The sequence below is a fragment of the Lissotriton helveticus genome, chromosome 5_1 (genome assembly GCF_964261635.1).
Source record: "Lissotriton helveticus chromosome 5_1, aLisHel1.1, whole genome shotgun sequence".
Classification (NCBI taxonomy): domain Eukaryota; kingdom Metazoa; phylum Chordata; class Amphibia; order Caudata; family Salamandridae; genus Lissotriton; species Lissotriton helveticus.
This window is the reverse complement of record NC_136065.1, coordinates 206,880,131-206,900,623: the sequence shown is the minus strand read 5'-3', so window position 1 is coordinate 206,900,623 and position 20,493 is coordinate 206,880,131. Positions and strand designations below refer to the sequence as shown.

General features: G+C 46.6%; 1 protein-coding gene across 1 annotated transcript in view; it reads left to right on the top strand.

The window, feature by feature from the left end:
• Window positions 1-20,493, top strand: part of LOC144752426 (uncharacterized) — a 1,170,660-nt gene that overhangs the window by 880,600 nt on the left and 269,567 nt on the right. Inside the window, exons 44-45 of the mRNA XM_078640356.1 lie at window positions 388-495; window positions 2,105-2,158. Of these exons, the coding sequence (XP_078496482.1) occupies window positions 388-495; window positions 2,105-2,158 (162 nt within the window). The remainder of the gene's footprint in view (window positions 1-387; window positions 496-2,104; window positions 2,159-20,493) is intronic.

The window sequence follows — 20,493 nt, the reverse complement described above, 5'->3', positions numbered from 1 at the left end:
GAGCATTGCAATCCTCACCAATAGAACATCTTAAACTGCACATACGATGAACAACTTAGTACACTTCATTAGCACACTTAATCTGAGTTGTTCTTGACACTTCTAATTGATGGTGTGCTGTCTGGTGCTGTTTGGGCTGCACCACGTTCATTAGGCCATACTATAAACAGTACAGTGACTAGAGCTTCATGCACCCAGGAAAGTTAAAGTGATGGAGCGCTGCCCAATGCGCACAGTGAAAATTGTCACTAGAACAGGGTCACATAGTGCAAGAATCTCAAGGGTTGGCTCTGTGACTATACACACAGGAATCCTGCTTTCTGTTATTTGGGAAACTTTGGCTTCTGTGATTGACCTGTTTTTTTTGTCTTTGCCAAATCATTACAGGGAGAACTTGGTCTACCTGGCCCATCTGGTAACATTGGACCGACTGGAATCATGGGAGATAGTGGAGTGAAAGGACCTAAAGGAGAGAAAGGTCAGGAAGGATTATTGGTAAGTTATTCCCTACTATCAACCACAAACTCTATTCCCATGCATTTGGAAAGGGCAATATTCCAATCATGTTGCCTGATTTGGATTTGAAAAACGATGATAATAATAGGAATATTATTGTTATTGACGTTATTGTTTTTATTATTGTTGCTATTATCATCATGATCATTGTTTACAATGAAAAAAAAGCATAGCTTCATAGTTGTGTGATACTGTAAAATCCTGAATTTTTAGATTAGGTGCTAAAAACAGAGGAGAATCCTACAGCCGAATATTCTCCACCATATAGTATAGTGGAGTACATTTTGGTGGTGGATTTTTCTGGTTAAGTTATTCCTCCGTAGTAAGGGGATTTTCATTCACTGTGCAACTCTAAATCAGTTCCTCAGCCTGTGAAGTCCAAGATAGTCAGCTTGTCTTGGCGGAATCCCATTACATACACCATTGGTACTGATTCTTCTCCCCAAACTATCCAAATCTGTCAGTAGGGTTTGCCACATGCGGGCGCAATGTTTCCTATTAAGTAAGCTGAAGTCACCACAGACAAATGAAAGGTATGGATTGATTGTTTTGAGCTGTTTTCGGGAAGGCGAAGGTAAATAATTTCCATTGCTTTCTCAGAAGACTTACTGTATTGTTAACAACATGAAGAATTACATGAAAGAGAATGAAGTGGGGTCATAAAGTGAGTGTGCAAGGGAGACTGCAGTGTCTTTTTTGTTGAGGGTGTAATAGTTAAAAAGGAAGACTGTGTTGGCCGAAACTACAAGGAAGTATGTAAGTAAGCCTTTAGTGGTCTCAAAATATGTTGCTGAATTTGGATCCTGAAATATGTTCACTTGTAGATTTTGAAATGGCTTTTGAATGAAGAAGTCTATTTGATGATTTAACCTTGTCCTAGCAATGAACAAGTCATAATCTTAATGTGTATGTTAGTAAAATTTGTAATGCCATTGTGGAATGTGATATATTGAATGAAAAGGCAAGAAATGGCACTGAAGATTATTAAATTTACTGAAGCATCAAGAGCAGATTACTCCTGGATAAGGTTCAGATATTAGGTGTTAAAAGCTGAAATGCCACTAGGGAAAATCAATGTATTGTTTGGTTATTAGTAGGCTGAAGGTGTGAAATGCTGGAATGGCACTGCGGAAAACCTATGTATTGGTTGGTTATTGGTAGGCTGAAGGTGTGAAATGCTAAATGTATTGGTTGTACAAGGGCAGAAAGAGAAACTAGAGATCAAATATTTTGAATAGAAGATTGTGGAAAGACAATGGAAAAGAAATTGCAGAATAGTACATTTTCGAGTCGTATTAGTGAATATTTCATGCATTCGCTACTAATTGATAGTTTTGCAATGAGGACATTTGAATGTTTTTGTTGATGAATGGTTAAGGGATAGACTATTATTACTGAATTTTAGAGGTTTGTTTTGAATTGCATAAGATTGACTGTTATGGGTAGTAGCAGATAATACTATGCTTGATACAAAAAGTGATGGTCATAAATTGCCTAAGGAATATTTATTCAAATACATGTCCAGCATGCTCATAGCATCCTGCGTTGACTCTGCTGGTCAATTGTACCTGGTTTCTTTTTTTATAAGGGTCAGCCTGGATTAATGGGTACATCCGGCCCTATGGGCTCTCAAGGACTAACGGTATGTAATTTATGTGGCTACCATATTACATAAAATGTTAAGTAAATGATATTGAAATAAAATGTGTAAATTATAAGAATACATTTACAAAGTTGATGTTTCCTAACAATGTTAATTCTGATGGATGGAGTTTCCTGCTAATTCCTCACCTCATGAATTATCCTTCCAGGTTCTAGACAGGGCCGCAGCAATAGCTCCCCAGTGCTTCCAGGTGGCACTGCAAGGCTCCAGCATGACCAATGCCTCAGGAGATGATGGTACTGTATATAGTTTCAAGATGACTCCTCACTTTATGAATAATTCTTGGAGGCTTCTGATTGCTCCACAAAACCTTTTGTTCGAGGCATGTTTGGCTGCAGATACAGACTATGTGCTTCTGCCATCTAGTGTTGGGCCCGGATGTGTGTAATTTGTTTTTCTTCAAAGAAGTCTTTCGAGTCACAAGGTACTGTGATTCCTCCTCTTGCTGGTAAGGCACATGGTGATTGACTTCATTGTTAGATTGTTTTCTTTCCACCGTTCAGTTCGGACGTGTGCTCCTGTGCTCCGAGCCGACACCATCACAGTGCTCTGTTTGGTCCACACAGGTTCTTTACCTCCATTGGTATTGGTTCTCCATTGTGTTCCTTTTTTCTCTTCTACTCAGGTCAATGACCTCGACATCGCCATCCCGGAAGAATACAAGTTGCAGAGGAAAGACCGCCCCAACCATCCAGGAGGTGGGCTCGCCATCGTACACAAAAGCTCCCTCTGACTTTCTACCTTGAGCGACTCCTTCTCCACTGCCCCAACCATCTAGGAGGAGGACTCGCCATCATACAAAAAAGCTCCCTCCGACTCGAGCCACTCCTTCTCCACTGCCGAACACCTTCACTTCCAGGTCCAGGCCAGTCCTAGAACCACACCTCGTGGCACCCTCACCCCCCAGCCCCCGCGCTCAGTTCACCACCACCATCACCGACCTCATCGCACCCCACGCCATCGCCTCCATGGACTACATACTCATCGTAGACCTCAACTTCCAACTTGACAACCCCAGCATCCCCAAATCCACCACCCTCCTGGACAACCTCGCCAACATCAGACTGAAACAGCTCGTCACCACACCTACCGAAAAGGCAGGACACACCCTCAACCCCATCTTCGCAGGAGGAAACAACATCCACTTCAGCCACACTACGCAACCCTGATGGACAGACCACTACTGCGTACACTTTCACATCGACAGACCCAAGCCGCCTAAACCTGCTACGCCGGCCGCAAAGGAACTGGAGGAAAGTCACTGAGGAGCAGCTCAACTTCACCCTCAACCGCGACACCCTCACTACCACGACCAACGGCAATCTTGCAGCCAAGGAATTACACAAATAATCTCCAAATGAGCAGAGAAGGTCGCACCCCTATGCAACCCCGACAGACAGCGCCCCAGGACGGCCACCTGTTTCACTGCCGACCTCCAAGAAGCCGGACGCACCTGCAGACGTCATGAGAAGAACTGGAGAAACAGCAAAACATCAGAAGACCACACCACCCACAAGAATGCCATGGCGGAATACCACCAACGCATCAGAACCACCAAAAGGACATTCATTCAAAACAAAATCCTCGCCAACTCCAGCAACTTCAAGGAACTCTTCTGCGTCATCCAGGATTTTACCACGCCCTTCCGCGAAACCAGGGACATCACCCCTTCCCAGGACCTCTGCAACAAGCGCAGATCCTACTTCTGTCTAAAAATCAAGAGCCTCTACAACCAGACACCTGACTCCGCAACCACTCCCTTCTCCAGCAATGCCAGCCAGCCCTCTATCTCCTCCTGGACACTGGTCATGGCCGAAGAGACCATGAAAGGCATCCATTCGGGGGTCCCCACAGGCCCATGCCCGCACATCTACCACAGAGCCACCACCGCCATCACTCCAGAACTACGTCGCACCATCAATGCCAACTTCATGACTGGCAACTTTCCTGATGGCTGGAAACGAGCAGAAGTCAGGCCCCTGATCAAGAAGCCCTCAGCAGATCCCGCGTACCTTAAGAACTACCGGTCCATCTCCCTCCTCCTCTAAGTGGCAAAAGTCACTGAGAAGACCGTCAATGCACAACTAGCAAGGTTCATCGAAGACAACTCCATTTTTGACCCCTCTCAATCCGGATTTCACAGCAACCACAGCGCCCTACTCACCGCCACAGACGACATCCACACCCTCCTCGACCAAGGACACACCGCAGCCCTGATCCTACTCGACCTTTCAGCAGTGTTCGACACTTTCTCCCACTGCACACTCGCCGCCATACTCCACAACGCCAGCATACAAGGAACCACCCTCAACTGGATCCACTCGTTCCTCACCGGCAGAACCCAAAGAATCAGACTGCCACCCTTCTTCTCCGAACCCACAGAAACCAACTGCACAGTGCACCAGGGATCATCGCTCAGTCCCACACTCGTCAACATCTACATGGCCCAAGTCGCCGCCACCGTCATACAGCAGGGTCTCAGCATAGTATCCTACGCCGACGACACCCAAATCATCCTCTCCCTCACCAATGACCCCACCACCGCCAGACTTAACTTCCAGGAAGGAATGCAGGACGTCACATCCTGGATGAGCAACAGCTGCCTGAAGCTCAACTGGGAGAAGACAGAAGTCCTCGTCCTCGCACCCTCGTCCTCTGCATGGGACAACACCTGGCGGCCCACCGCCCTCTGCAACCCCCCCTACCACCACGCCTGAAACCTCGGCATGTACTCGACTCCTCTCTCTCCATGAACCAATAGGTCAACGCCGTCGCCTCCAGCTGCTTCAACACCCTTCGCATCCTCCGAAAGACCTTCAAATGAATCCCCCCTCCCCCCGAGTCAAGGAAGGCCATCACCCACACACTCATAACCAGCAGACTGGACTACGGAAACACCCTCTATGCCTGGATCAACAAGCCTCTTATCCACAAGCTCCAGACCATGCAGAACACCGTAGACAGACTTGTCCTTGGCATCCCTCAACACAAACACATCACCCAACACCTACGGAATCTCCACTGGCTCCCTGTTGAGAGGAGAGTCACTTTCAAGATACTCACCCACACCTACAAATGCCTCCACAACACTGGACCCCAATACCTCAATGAGAGAATCTCCTTGCACGAACCCAAGAGAAACCTCCGATCCACCATCCTCGCTTTTGTAGAAACCCTGCACATCCGCAGAGCCAGAACAGGAGGAAGAGACTTCTCCTATATCGCGGCCAAGACCTGGAACGAGCTCCCGGTCGAACTCTGATGCGCCCCCACCCTGAACGCCTTCAGGAAGACACTCAAGACCTGGCTCTTTGACTGAACGCGGCTGCCTACACCCTCCCCTCCCCCCCAGCTCCTTGAGACCCTCACGGGTGAGTAATGTGCTTACAATTTCCCTGATTGATTGATTGAATGACTCTAGCTTCAACCAGGCGACTTTTAGGTTAACCTTGGCCCCACGTGGGCCTTTGCCCTTTGGGGCCTCCTTCCGTCTTCCGACTGAGTCTCCCCACTCTGCCTCCACAGATGGAGTGGATGCCCTTCCGCTAGTGTCCTTGCTGCCTTACGAAATACCTTGGACTGACCATCAAGTCTGTAATTTGGGCCTGTCTCATGAGAACAAGGTTGTCTGTGAATGCCAACCTCTCCTTCCGCTTCAAGACCCTCTGTGATCGTCGGGCTCGACATCTCGAAATGTCCCATTGGAGCATAAATTACACTCCGGACCTTTTAGCCCCAAGGACATTGAGGGGGAAGACCACCTACAACTGTCCGCCGCAGACGAAGAATATTTCTCCCTCGGCATCAGCCTAGGCTCTGATCTGGAGATTGAAGATCATCCACCAGTGTTTCCAGTCATGAGTACGGTGCTCCCTCCCCTAGACACTGCTTGCAAGCTGAGCAACCCCTTTCCAAGGATTGTCCAGCCTCTCTGGAGCACCATAGGCAAGCTGCTGGGCCACCACGGCCTTCAGGCCATGGTCGGCACCGATCACCACCATTGGACATAACATCCAGTGCCGAAGAAACCATCGAAGCAGACTGCTTTGGCTCCGCCTGTGCACACCTCAGAGCTGACACAACTGTTGGAGCCGACCCCTGCGGTGTTGAGATCAAAATCAGACTAGAGCCTCAACGCCAACCACCAAGTCCAGCCTTGGTGTTGAGCTGATTGTCCAGGTGACGCCCTTCCCTATGCACCTGAGGGTTCACCTCACTCAGATGTGGTGGGTCAGGAAGGAAGGAATACCTTTGACATTGACCCACTAGGGGCCATAGATCTCAACTTGGACCCTACCCGTACCATCCCTTCTGATGACTCCACATCCTACCATGAACTCATTGTAGCGCAACCTCCTTCCACAAGGTGGGTCTCCACGCTGAGCCTTTTGAAGAGGATTTTCAGGGTCATGCTTTGTCACACCGATGAAATCTGTCAGGACTCCTTCCAAGCAAGTGTCATCACACCCAGGGTGGACAAGAAATACAAAGCTTCCGCTACTGACCCCTTTACATTCGTGGCCAGCTTCCACCCAACTCCTTGATTATTACTTCTGCCTGTAAAAGGGCTGACTTGCAGGCTACTGGTGATTCCCCTCCACCAGATAAAGAAAAAACATATAGATGCTGTGGGTAAGAGAGTAGCTGTGCTATGAGGCCAACCATTGCTAATTCTTTTGGGCTTCTCTCCAGGTATGACCATGCCCATTAGGATGAGATGGAGGTGCTCCTCCAACATCTCCTAGAGGAGTACATGAAAAGGGGCTATGAGATCATCTCTGAGGGAAAGCAGGTCTCTAACACCACCATCTGCTGCACATTAGATGCTGTAGACACTGCAGCAAGGGGGTCAACTCCCAGTGTCCTTCTGTGCAGGCATGTCTGCCTCCATATCTCTTGCTCCAAGCCAGAAGTCCAGCAAAACTTGCTCAACTTACCGTTTTATGGCCAACATTTTTTCAACTGCAGGTTGACTAGATGCTGGTAAAAATAAAGAAGGATTCTGAGAGAGAGAAAGAAATGGGGGCCTTTCAAACACCTGCTACTAGTGGCTCTTTTTGCCTCATGTTTCACTGTGGAGGCTCAGAGACCACCACCCCTAAAGCCTCCATGTCTTACCAGCGTCCACAATATCAGCAGTCCTCCACTAGAGGCTACTTAAGAGGGTCATACAGAGGTAACAAATCAAAAGGCAAAGGTAAAGGTTCCTCCCTAAAGGAGCCACCATCACCACTATGCCCTGACTTGCCTCTCCCTAAATCCCCCGCCCCTCCACACCTCCAACCAAACAACACCTATTGGGCGCCCCTAGAAAGGTTCTTTCCCGCTTGGCGGAACGTCCCCTCTGGCCAGTGGGTGTTGGATATTATACAATATGGTTGTTGTCATTTCCACACCTCCCATCATTCCACCTTACAAATACAGACTCTCCCCAAGAATGCCAGAGATTAGGGAAGAGGTCTAAGCGCTCCTTATAAAATGGGCCTTAGAACCCATCCCCATCATCAGCAAGGCACGGGAGTATACTACCTGTACTTCCCAATTCCCAAAATGTACAGTTCCCTCTGACCCATTCAGTACCTCAGGCCCCTCTAAAAGAATACATTCTTTCAGACCACTTCCACATGGTTACTCTTCAGGATGTCATCCTGCTACTTCATCAAGGTGACTTCATGGCTGCTCTAGACCTGAAGGATGCTTAATTCCTCTTACAAATCCACCCCAGCACATAACCAGTGTCTCAGGTTTGTAGTTCCTGGAAAGCATTATCAGTTCAAGGTGCTCCCTTTCAGGGTCACTACTGCACACAGGGTGTTCACCATGTATCTCGCAGTGGTGGCCACTCATCTGCTCCAACAGGGCATCCATGTCTTTCCCCATCTGGATGACTGACTGACTGAGTGTTCCTCATCAGAAATGCTGTGCCACAATAAACCTCTTTCACAAGCTAGTGTTTACCATCAACACTAGAAAATCCCACCTCCAACCCCTCCAGATGTAGCCCTACCTGGGGGCAGTCCTCAACTCTGAAGTTGGCATGGCCAATCCAAACGTTGCCAGGATGCAGTCCTTCCAGACATTAATCCCTCCTTTACAACCAGACTACCAAGTCATGGTCAGGACAGTCGTGCACCTCCTTGATATGATGGCCTCTTGTATTGCCATAGTGCCACATGCCAGGTTACATTTGCTTTCATTGCAGGAGTGCCTAGCACACCAGTTTTCTCAAGCTGAGGGTCACTGGGACAATCTAGTTTTGATCGACTGCTGCACTTGTTTCTCTCTGCAGTAGTGGTGGAACACCAAAAACCTGTTGCAAGATTGGCCTTTCCTTGACTCCGTTTGGCAGAGGACCATTACAACAGTTGCCTCCCTGACGGGATGGGGTGCACTTCAAGGCTAGTGGGAACCCAGTCAACTGGGTCACCACATCAACTACGTGAAACGTCTAGCTGTTCACCTTGCTCTGAAGGCTTTCCTTCCTCACTAGCTGCATCTGCTAGCGGAGTGCTTTTTGGGAGTGGACAACTACTTTGCCAACCTCCTTAGCAGGATGCAGCTAAAGTCCACGGGTAGGGACTCCACCCGCAAATCCTCCTCAAGTACTTCCACTCTTGGGGATTCCCAGAGATAGACATTTTCACCGTGGCAGAAAATACCAAATGCCAAAGCTTCGCCTCTAGGTTCCCCATCCACAGTCTAGTGGCAATACACTATGTATGAATTGGTCAGGGATACTTGCCTATGCTTCTCCTCCACTCCCACTACTTCCATTTGTGGTTCGGAGGCTTCCTCAGATGTCTCTAACCCTCATCCTGGTGGATTCTACCTGGACCCACCAACCCTGCTTCACCACTCTGATCAAACTCTCAGTAGTACCTCATGAGAGGCTCCCCAACAGGCTGGACCTTCTCACGTAGAACCATGGAGAAATAAGGCACCCAGATCCCAGGTCTCTCAATCTTGCGATCTGGCTCCTGAAGTCCTAGAATTTTGGTACCCTAATCTTCCACTGGAATGCATGGGCATTCTCAATGAAGCACGCAAGCCCACTACCCTTGCCTGTTATACTGCCAAATGGAAGAGGTGGAAGAGGTTCATGTACTACTGTCATTCAAAACACATTGACCCTTTAACGCCAAAGTGCAGGATATTGTCTGCTACCTACTTCACTTGCAGAATTCTGGTTTAGCTTTCTCTTCCATACTACTACACCTAGCTGCTGTAGCCGCCTGTCTTCTGAACAGACATCACACCTGCCTCTTCAAAATTCCAATCATTTAAGCTATCATGGGGGCCTCAATAGTCATTCCTCCTCGGGTCCCACCAGCCATATCATGGAATCGCAGCATTGTTCTAGCATGGGTCCTCCATTCAAACCCCTTCATTCATGCTTCCTCCAGATTCTCTCTTGGAAGGTGGCATTTCTATTTGCCATCACTTTACTCTTGCTTGTCAGTCAGATCCAGGCACTAACCTTGGGAGAACCTTTCTTCCAAATACATAGAGATAGGGTTGTCCCCTGCACCAACTCCAAATTCCTCACTAAGGTGGTTTCACAGTTCCACCTTACTCAATCCATTGAACTCCCTGTCTTTTTTCTCACAACCCGACTCAGTTGTGGAATGGGTTATCCATACTTTGGTTGTTAAGCAAGCCTTCCTGTACTATATTGACAGGTCTACACCCTTTAGAATGACACAACAGCTCTTTGTTGCTTTCTCCAACTCCCTCAAAGGGAAGGCCCCATCTAAATTAGGCATTGCAAGATGGATTGTCAAATGCATCCAGACATGCTTTGCAAAAGCTAAGAGGACCTTGCCCATTCCTCCAAGAGTCCACTCCACTCTGAAAAAGGAGTCTCTGTGGCCTTCCTGGAGAACATTCCAATAGCTGACATCTGCAAAGCAGCTACCTGGTCCACACCGCATACCTTTACAAAACATTACTGTGTGGATGTTGATGCCTGCCAAAACTCCAAAGCCATAATCCAATGTTGGCCATGCAGTACTTTGTACACTTTTTCAAACTACTACAATGCCCATAAGCCAGCCACCGCTTCTGGTAGGACTGCTCTATAGTCTATGCACGTCATGTCTATCTACAGACACATATGCCTCTGTAGATTCACATGCACCCACCCTCCTCCCAGGACTCCTGTGGCCATTGCAGTAATCTTTCTATCTCACTTTCCCTTTTATTGTGTGGGCATCTCTATATACATTCTTTCGCGTCACATTCCATCCCTACCCACCGTGCAGAAAAGCAATCTAACAATGGAGTCGATGACCATGCACATTTCCGGCAACAGGAGGAGTCACAGTACCTCGTAACTCAAAAGACTTCTTTGAAGAAAAACAACTTGCACACATCCGGGCCCAACACTAGATGGCAGATTTATGCACAGCATGTGTATCTGCAGCACTACATGCCACAAACAGATGCTTACTGGGTAAGTAACATTTTGCTTTTCCATCAATAACTCTCCAGGGCCACCATGTGAAATCACATAGCTACTACCATGACTTTTCTTGAAAACGTGGTGTCACTGGAGAATATTAGGTACCTACCAGCTCGCTAATATGAATGCCCGTTTTTTGCTCCTCCTCAATGTGATCCCAAAGCTTTCTTTCTGAGTCTAACAGTCAAAATTCTACGTTTTCATAGCAACTAGGTCAAATGTCCCCTCAAAGAGCTTCAAGACTTGCAGACAGGGCAGCAGAAAGATTTCCTTTTCGGTTCCCACAATGACTGTTTGTGGTGTCTAAAATCGGGATACACCACTTGGAGCTTTATTGCACCTCAAAGGCATCAGCAAGAAAAGGGCAATTTATTTTTGGCTAAGCCCGTCAGAGACTCCCCTTTTCCCCCAAATGTAAGTCACCTTTCAGGGCATGATCTCCTAAGAGATCGTCCCACAAAATAAGCCACAAGAGGTCGTCTTTTTCTTCCCTCCGCTCTTAGGACCATTCAGAGTCTCAACACCTTTACCTCACACTAGACCTTCCACAACATCGGATCCCTAATGCTTAAGAAGTCAAGATAGGAGCTCCCTGGTTCTTTGAACCCCCATGAAGGTCAAGGTTTTTTGGCAAGCTGTGTTCAATCTTTTCATAACAACCTGCAACACTTAGGGACACTCCCTAAGGGTCCAGTTCCTGGACGTTTGGAGATTCCAGCAGCTCCGATGCTGCACCTTCATGGACGTAGGCCCTGGCAACTAAGGTAAAGTCAAATCTGATGAAGGCACTGCCCCCACTTCTTTCATGGACACCACACTGCTGATCTCAAAGTTGGTGGTGCGACCCATGGAGCCAGGGCCTGCCACCGATTGATAGGAGAACATTTCCTTGTGACGAAGAAAGTCAGAGCTACTTTCAATAATGAACCTTTTTCTGGGTTTGTGCCAGGGCCAGGTGATCTGGAGGAAACTTTTATTTCAGCTGTCCTGGCTGTGAAATATAAGGATTACAGATGTTTAGAAGAGGATAACTTTGGAGCTGATCACCTCCTGCCTCTTTATAAGGCTTGTGTTGATGTTTATTTGGACATACAAAGTGCCAGTGGCCTTGATACATCTCCAGAGGAGACATTTTTTTACAGCTCTGGCCCTGCCTCAGAAAGAGGCCATGTTTTTCACAAATGTTGCTTGGAAGACCCCAGAAACCTTGGAACTGACTTTGCCTCATGCACAAATAAAGTCTAACATTCTAACCAAAATCCTTCAGCCTTGCAGTATCTGCATAACCCTTGATTCAATTGAATTAGTCCCAGCAGTCCATAGGCAGATCACCAGATACCAGCCATCGTCAGCCCACTGTGGAAAAGTAAATTTTGTCATGTTCTGTGTCCCTACGTGTCATCCATCATATGTTATGTGTGCATGACCAATATGCATATGTTATTCCCCATGTCCGATTAATGACGCAATTATAGTTGTGTCCACCTCTGGTATGTTAGTTTCCAGTCCTCGTGAATACTACGAATATCAGGCCTATGTAAAGTAATGTTGCCACGTTTCTCAGTGTGCACGTTATTCCATTATAAAGTCCCCGTTTCTAGGCCTCAAAAGGGCCTGGACATCAGATTCAGCTCCTGTCTCCTGAAGCCTCGCTGAGGAGCGATACAGCCCCCACCTGTATCCTCGACCTTTCACTTACTTCCTGCCTTGCAGTGCCCGGTGCAGCTTGGCTCTGCCTCTGAGTCTGCCAAAAGTATGTTATAGTTCCAGTTATCAGTTCAGTCCTCCTTCTCTGCATTCCTAAGCTACTGAACTGCATCAATAGTTTCCGTCATTGTCTAGCCTTCTCGTCTCCACGTTAGAGAAATACTGCATTTAATGGTCATTTAATATTCTTCATCACGCACTACATGTAGAATAATGCATGGTCCAGTCTTAGAGTCAGTTAGCCTTTCCCCTCTTGACTTCTAGTTTATATCAACATGTTCCCTAAACATCAGATACTAGATAGAGTTTAGGTACATGTCGCTCCGACCCTCCAGACTTTAGTCTCTGCTCCTAGCACAGAGTTCATAGCCCCCAGCTTCTCCTAGTAACACGTCATTGCCAGTTTGCGCGCACCATCAGGTTAGAGGTCCCGGCTCCTTAGGTAGCCCCCTCCTATGTTTCTGCCCATTCATGACATATTCTGTTACGTCTGCACCACATGTCTATGTATACGCCCAGTTACACCTACTTTTACTGTTATCTTTCGCGACTGCTACGCGTCACGCCTTCTGTTCCACCCACTGCTACGCCTACTGCAATGTAATGCTATGTGTTCGCGCTATGTATATATGCTCGTGTATTGTTATCAAAAGTTAGCGCGCTCATCCCAGACCCAGCCCCAGCAGCTGCTGGGCCCTGCCATCCTATTCCCGTGCAGGTTGTCCTGTTCCTGTCCTTATGCTGTATTAAAACCTGCAAAACTCCTACTACCTCGAATCCTGACTCTTATTTATTGAGCTATCTGTTATGATATATGTCTAGTCAAAAATAGGGTATTATTTATTTATTTACCACATAATGGCGCCCGAACAGGGACTTGCCCTTTCCCCACGCGTCGGTGAAGCCACGCCGACCCCCTGACCCTCTGCAGCCGTGACGGAACCATACCGGCCACGTGCAGATATTTCTGCTTCAAGTATCCCTCAGGCCCACGGAGGAGACGGAGGAGGCGGTCCAGCATCCAAACGAGACGGTGGAGGAACGCGGCGAGTCCCGACCAGAGCCCAAGCCAAGAGTCCAAGGTCCGAGGTATCCGGAGGCCCACCCATACCCGAAGTCCGAAGTTCGTCGTCCGTCGTCGTAGCAGTCCAGTCCAGTCCGAAGCTTTCCGTTCTTGCTGCCCGGTGAGTACCATTACTGGGGTAGTATCTAGACAGGGTCAATCTAAATTGACTCTGGTCCGTGGGTTGGTGGTACCCAGGCCCACAAACGAAGTGTTCACCTAGGTGGATACGGGTCTTGATGCGTCCCTTTATGGGACCGGTATGTTCCGTACTGTTCCAGCAGCGCATCCAGTAACTCTAGTCTGTTCCGTTCTCGAGAAATTCTTGTGTTTCTGTTCTCAGTATTCCAGGTAATATTTCTGTCGGAACTGTAATGTTATGATGTTGTTCAATGTATTTCCAATGTCGTGGTATGCCTGAATTGTTTTCCCAATTGTTATTGTTCCTCGTCTATTGTATTGTGTTCCGATTCAAGTTCACAATGTCTCTCTTTTCGAGATTACGTCAGTTAAAAACTAGAAAGGGTTTGTTAGAAGAAGCAGTTCCTGTTCCGCCTAGGGACAGTCCAGGTCACTTTATGTATCAGAAACATGGCATAAGCGCCATATTGTATCTAGATCTATGGGTAGATTATACCAAACAGTTAGAAGAAAAGTATAGATGGCCCGTATCGGGTACATGGGATGCCGAATGCATCATGCGAGTAGAAGAAGCATTATGGAAAAAGAAAGCCAGACAGTCACAGAAAGATGCCATCGAGTTATGGCGCAAAGAAGCTCATAAAAGAACCGAAAAAGAAATCAGAAAGTCAGAACTAAGTAGAGAATCCCAAGAACGAGCCCAAGAAAGAGAATTAATCGAGATAGGTGAACGAGTTAGAACTGAGCAATCAGACAGACAGAGGCATGCCCTTAATAAGGGTATGTATCCTCTTCTTGCTGAGGGCTTGCCAAAAGCGACCCCAGAGGCATCCAGTAATTTCCCGCCACCATTAGTTCCGACCAAGCTACGTCACAAACCGACCGCAGCTGATATTTTTATTTCGTCCTATCTGGACGACACAGTCCCCGAATATGCAAATCCTGTTCACGCTCCGCCAGTCCCTGTAAATCAGGTAATTCCTGCTCCTCCAGACACCGGGGTGCCCTTAACAGCCCCCCCGGGTCAGCCCGCCATACAAGTCCAGCCCACGTTACAATTACCGACCCTGCCAGGACGAAAAGCATCAGTTGATGATTCTAGTTTAGAGACCGCAGAAGGAGGTCTTCCTCAAACCCCGCCGCCATACAAGCGTTTATCAGCACTCGAATTACATGCTCAAGCATCACAGCGTACTCCTAAAAGTAATAAGTCTGTTGCAGAAATCAGGCAAACCCTTGGCGAATGTGTCTATGACCCAGTTCCAGGCGAATTTAATATGGTTTTATATTCCGTACGCATAAGGAGGGTGACCGAGTATCTAGTCACCTTGCCGAATATGAAAGAAGATCTAGACAGAATATATCGTTTCATCCGTACAGGGGATGATCCAGAAAGTATTAGTAATGCCATGTCTCAAAGGAAAGCCGAGATTCAGCGCATGATATTAAAGTTCTTAATTAACTGTCTAATAAGAGAACAAGATTACCCGTCTAAAGATCCAGAAGAAATGAAAACTCTGACAAAGTGGAGTGATAATATAGCCGAAGGAAAGCACAATACCATTAGTGCCATGGAAAGTATGTACAAGAAAATCCGTAGAGAGATAATAAAGATACACGAACAGCGTAAAGCAGCACAAGTAAGCGAGAAAGAAAGTACCTCCGATCCTGAAGAGGAAGACGACGAGAATACTGCCAGAATAGCGTATGTAGGAAAACCTAGATTTCCAGATCGCCATTTACGTCTAGAACCCAAGTCCACTTTCCATCATTCAGCACCAGAACAAGGTTCCCTAGAACAAGTATTTCAAGCTACCGATCACATTCTGAAATCACGAATCGGTTACAGTGAGTTAAGTACTATGCATGAACAGGAATTAGTGCGATCAGCAGTCCGATGGATTACTGATTCTACCACTTTTCCAGACGAAATAGTGGCACAAATGTTTCTGAAATTGCCCCCAGCCGAGCAGCGACTGGTGGGTATGTATATGATTCAGTACCTCATTACTCTGTATGAGGGTCAGCACTCTGATCCAGGTCCGTTACATGATATCCTGAACGAGTTACTCCAGTATAAATGGAGAGGTCTAGGTACCGATTTAATTAGTGTCATTCTAGAACAGCGTCACAAATATAGAACATTCTTGAACCCGCATTTTGTTCATGTCTCACCCCCAGAAAGTAAATCATTCTACATAGACAGACAGAATCCGTTACGAGAAGTCCACCCAGTTAAAGGAACGGGTGGCGAAATGCAGCGAGTGTTTGTATACACTCCAATCACAAAGATGGAACTCCTTGAAATGAAGAAATTAATTCCCTGTCATGACAAAGATCCAGCAGGGTTCCATCGAGAATTAAAAGACATGCTCCGTATGGGAGAATACACATACCCAGATATCATTAAAATGTTAAAAGTTCTGCTACCCGCAGGGGTGTATGAAAAGCTAAAGGAAAAAGAATGGGAGGTGGGAGAGAAAAAGATAGATTGGACAGTTCTAGAAGCTGAAGACAAGGCACGAGTACCAGGTACTGGTCTAGGAGAGAAATGTAAAGAATTACCAGAATTATTAATTCAAGTTTTACCCAGATTATTAACAACGAGAAAAGAAGACTGGGATGCAATCTCAGCCTGTAAACAGAAACAAGATGAAGATATTAGTGATTTTTATTCTAGATTTGAAAAATGTTTCAGTATCAACAGTGGTCTCAAGACAAGTAGTGAGTCATACCCTCACCTTTTTGTTACTAAATTAGTCGAGAATTCAAGTCCACCAATTAAAAACCGAGTTCTGAAAGTCGAAAGCACCTGGCAAGCAAATACTCCGTCCCAGATGCTCCAGATGCTCCAGTATCACCAGAATAGAATCAGGGAAGAGCAAGAACACGAAAGAAAACGTATGAAAGACACGAAAATGAAAGTGCTAGTTGCACAATCTGTTCCTCAAGACAGTCAGAAGAGGGGTCCGAACCAAGCCAGTCATCCTGCAGCTCCCGTTAAAGGGAACTGCAATTATTGTAAACAGCCAGGTCATTTTATAAATGAGTGTGCAGTTCTGAAACATAACATAGCTACTGGTAAGACAAAAGAAAGACCACGTCCGCCTAGACAAGAACAAGTTTCACAGATTCCTCAGTCACAGAATGCACCACAGACAGTTACAGCACCGCAGCCTATCGCTGCAACCCAGCATGTTACATCGCAGATGTACCAGTATGCACAGTCTGAGTATCCAGAGTACCAGCCATATTCATGAAACAGCCTAGAGAGGGAGGTAGGCTTGCCTCTCATCGAGATACCTGTAGATCAAGAAGGTCCCTATGTTCACAGTCAAGTATTAGGGAAAGACAGAAAGTTTTTGATTGATACAGGGGCAAGTAGGACCACAATTAGTCACGCCGAAGTTCCAGGGGCTCCGCTCTCAGGCTCAAGAAATGTTTCCCTTGGATTTTCAGGAAAGCCTATCGTTAATGAGATTTCAAAGCCAGTTACTCTAGAAGTAGGTCCATTGTCCCGCACTACTGATCTGTTACTTACTAAGTCATGTCCAGAAAATCTATTAGGCATTAAGACACTGAAAGAATTAGGTGCCGTTATATGTTGTTCCCCAGAGGGAATACGTCTGTTCCTACGTGACTTTAAGGGTCACTATGTATTACGAGATTTTGATTCCAGACTGTCTAATGTTCCGCAGCATTTATGGGCGCAAGGTCCAACTGATGTAGGTTACATGCAAATCACACCCCATCGTGTGACTCTCAAACCAGGTGTAGTGTTACCACGAATCAGACAGTACAGATTGCCACCCGAGGCTGTAGCAGCCTTATCCAAAATTATAGACGAGCTCATCGCTCAAGGAGTAGTTGTAGAAACTGACTCCAATGTATGCAATTCTCCGATCATTCCAGTCATGAAACGTACTGATCCAAATGCACCCCCAGTATATCGATTAGTGATTGATTTACGAGAACTTAACAAATGTATTATTCCTCAGTACCCAGTTGTCCCAGACATCTCTTCCCTATTAACTGCTATTGATTCCGAAGCCACGTTCTTCACAGTAATAGACCTCAAGAACGCATTTTTTAGTGTTCCCATTCATCCAGACAGCCAGTTTCTTTTCGGATTTTGTTTAAATGGAAGGAGCTATATGTTCACACGCGCTCCTCAAGGTTTCACAGAAAGCCCTAGTATTTACAGTCAAGCACTTAAGAGACAACTAGATAATATTCACATGCCAACTGACACTGCCCTGCTCCAGTATGTCGATGATCTACTGATCACAGCCCGTTCTGAACGTGACTGCGAGCGAGCGTCACTCACGGTTTTGTATTTCCTAGCCGAGATGGGGCACAAGGTGTCACCTTCGAAGCTTCAATTCTGTGTCCAGCAAGTGGTATACTTAGGACACTTACTGTCCAAGAGGGGTAGGCAGTTGACACCAGACCGTATCCAGTTAATAGCGAGTCTTCCCCAGCCCAGAACCCAGAAGGAGGTACGTGCCTTTATCGGCCTTACTTCTTATTGCAGACAATGGATTCCCCAGTATGCATTTCTAGCCAAGCCACTGATACAGTTAACGACACAGGAGGCAGCCGTATCGACTGTCCTCCCTTGGACATCTGAACATACACTTAGTTTCAACGAGTTAAAGAAAGCCCTATGCCAAGCTCCAGTTCTAGCTACACCGAACTACAGTAAGCCTTTTACACTTTTTGTCACTGAACGCGAAGGTACAGCATTATCTGTTCTCACACAAGATCAAGCAGGACAATACAAGCCCTGTGCTTATTTTTCGAGCACACTAGATCCAGTCGCCCAGGCGTTGCCTGCGTGCCTCAAGTCAGTTGCAGCCACAGCACTAGCTATCAGACAAAGTGATTCCATAGTTTTAGGACATACCTTGACAGTACAAGTCCCACACTCCGTGGAAGTTCTTTTAAACCGAACACAAACTCAGCACTTGACAATTGCACGTTTAACAGGTTATGAATTAACACTGTTCCAGCCACACATAGTAATTAGACGCTGCAACATCCTGAATCCTGCTACCCTGTTACCATCAGTTACGTCAAATACTGCCACACATGATTGCGTGGAAGTAGTTAACATTACGACAAAGCCAAGACAAGACTTGACAGACATTCCGTTACCAGACTCCGACCTGACACTTTATGTGGATGGTTCATGTATGAGAACTAGTACAGGAGAATTAGTCGCCGCGTATGCAGTGACTACTGACACCGAAGTTATTGAAACACACCGTATTGACACTCTGTCCGCTCAAGCAGCAGAGCTAGTTGCTCTGACACAAGCCTGTATACACGCCAAGAACCTGAAAGTTAATGTTTACACAGATTCACGTTACGCATTTGGAGTTGTACACGACTTCGGAGTGCTCTGGCAGGAGAGAGGTTTCATGACTTCTCATGGAACCAAGATTCAGCATGGTTTCCTTATTCAAGCTCTGTTAGATGCCATACACTTACCGACATCCATTGCTATCATGAAATGCAAAGCACATACGAAAGTCACTGACATTATTTCTCAAGGTAATGATCTAGCAGATCGCACAGCCAAGCTTACAGCACAAACTCTAGACATTCCAGTTAACCTGACACACACTCCAGATCCGATTACATGTATGACAGTTAAGGACCCTACTGAAGATGTCATAGATATCCAGTTACATGCTACTCCTGAAGAAATCAAGAAATGGTCCGAACAAGGAGGGGTCCAGACAGATCAAGGATGGTTAACGAAGGGTAGAGCCACATGGTTTCTCCCCGACTCTATGGTTCAAGTCATCATTAATACCGCACATAGTCCAGCACATTTAGGAGAAAAAGCTATGTTAGACAGTATCCAGAACATTTGGTTCAACAAGCATTTACGAGCTGCAGCCAAGCAGAAAGTCCGTACCTGTATGATATGTTGTCAGTTTAATCCAGGTAAAAGTGTCCCGGTGGAACAAGGTGGTTTCCAGCCTCCTGACCACCCCTTTGAAGTCCTCCAGATGGATTATATTCAGATGGAGCGATGTCGAGGTTTCAAGTATGTCCTTGTAGTTGTATGCGCTTTGTCCAGATGGACAGAAGCATATCCAGTCCCAGATTACACAGCCGCGACCACTGCCAAGCAGTTGGTTCGTGAATTCTTCCCTCGATATGGACTCCCTAGAGTCGTATATTCTGATAACGGTCTGCCATTCTCATCTGAACTAATGAAGCAAGTTTGCCTGTTGTTAGGGTACCAGTGGAAGTTTCATTGTGTACGCCATCCTGAAGCAGCCGGTCTAGTCGAGAGACATAATCAGACTCTGAAAATTCGAATTGCAAAAATATGTAAAGATAAGGGTGTGGACTGGCTAGTAGCTCTGCCAGTCGCTTTGTTTTATATGCGCATGGTCGCACATTCCAGATCAGGTCTGTCCCCGTATGAGGTCGTATTCGGCCGCCCCCCTAACATGTGGGGTACTCCTAGACCCCGAAGTATTACTGATGTTTCATGTAATATGCTGACAGATTACCTAGCTTCCTTGATGTCTGCCCTCAACTCATGTCGTTCACAGGTTGCTGCCGCATTTCCAGACAATACCGAGGTGGCACCGCATGAAATCGTTCCAGGTTCCATGGTGATGGTCCGTAACTTTGACAGATCAAGTCCGCTGGAGCCTCGATGGAAAGAGCCCCGTCAGGTCCTCCTCACCACCCGTACAGCCGTGAAGTTGGAAGGCCGAAAAGGATGGATACACCTTTCTCACGTTAAACTTTTAAAAGGACTGAAACCCGTCTTTAAGAACATTTCCCAGGATTTTAAGGACTGTCCCGCAAAAGACATTGATACAACCCCTCCCTTGGTAGAGAAAACTCCGCAGCAGGAGTATAAGCAAAAACTCCGGTCTAGTAAAATAAGTCAGTCAGTTTGATTGTATAAGT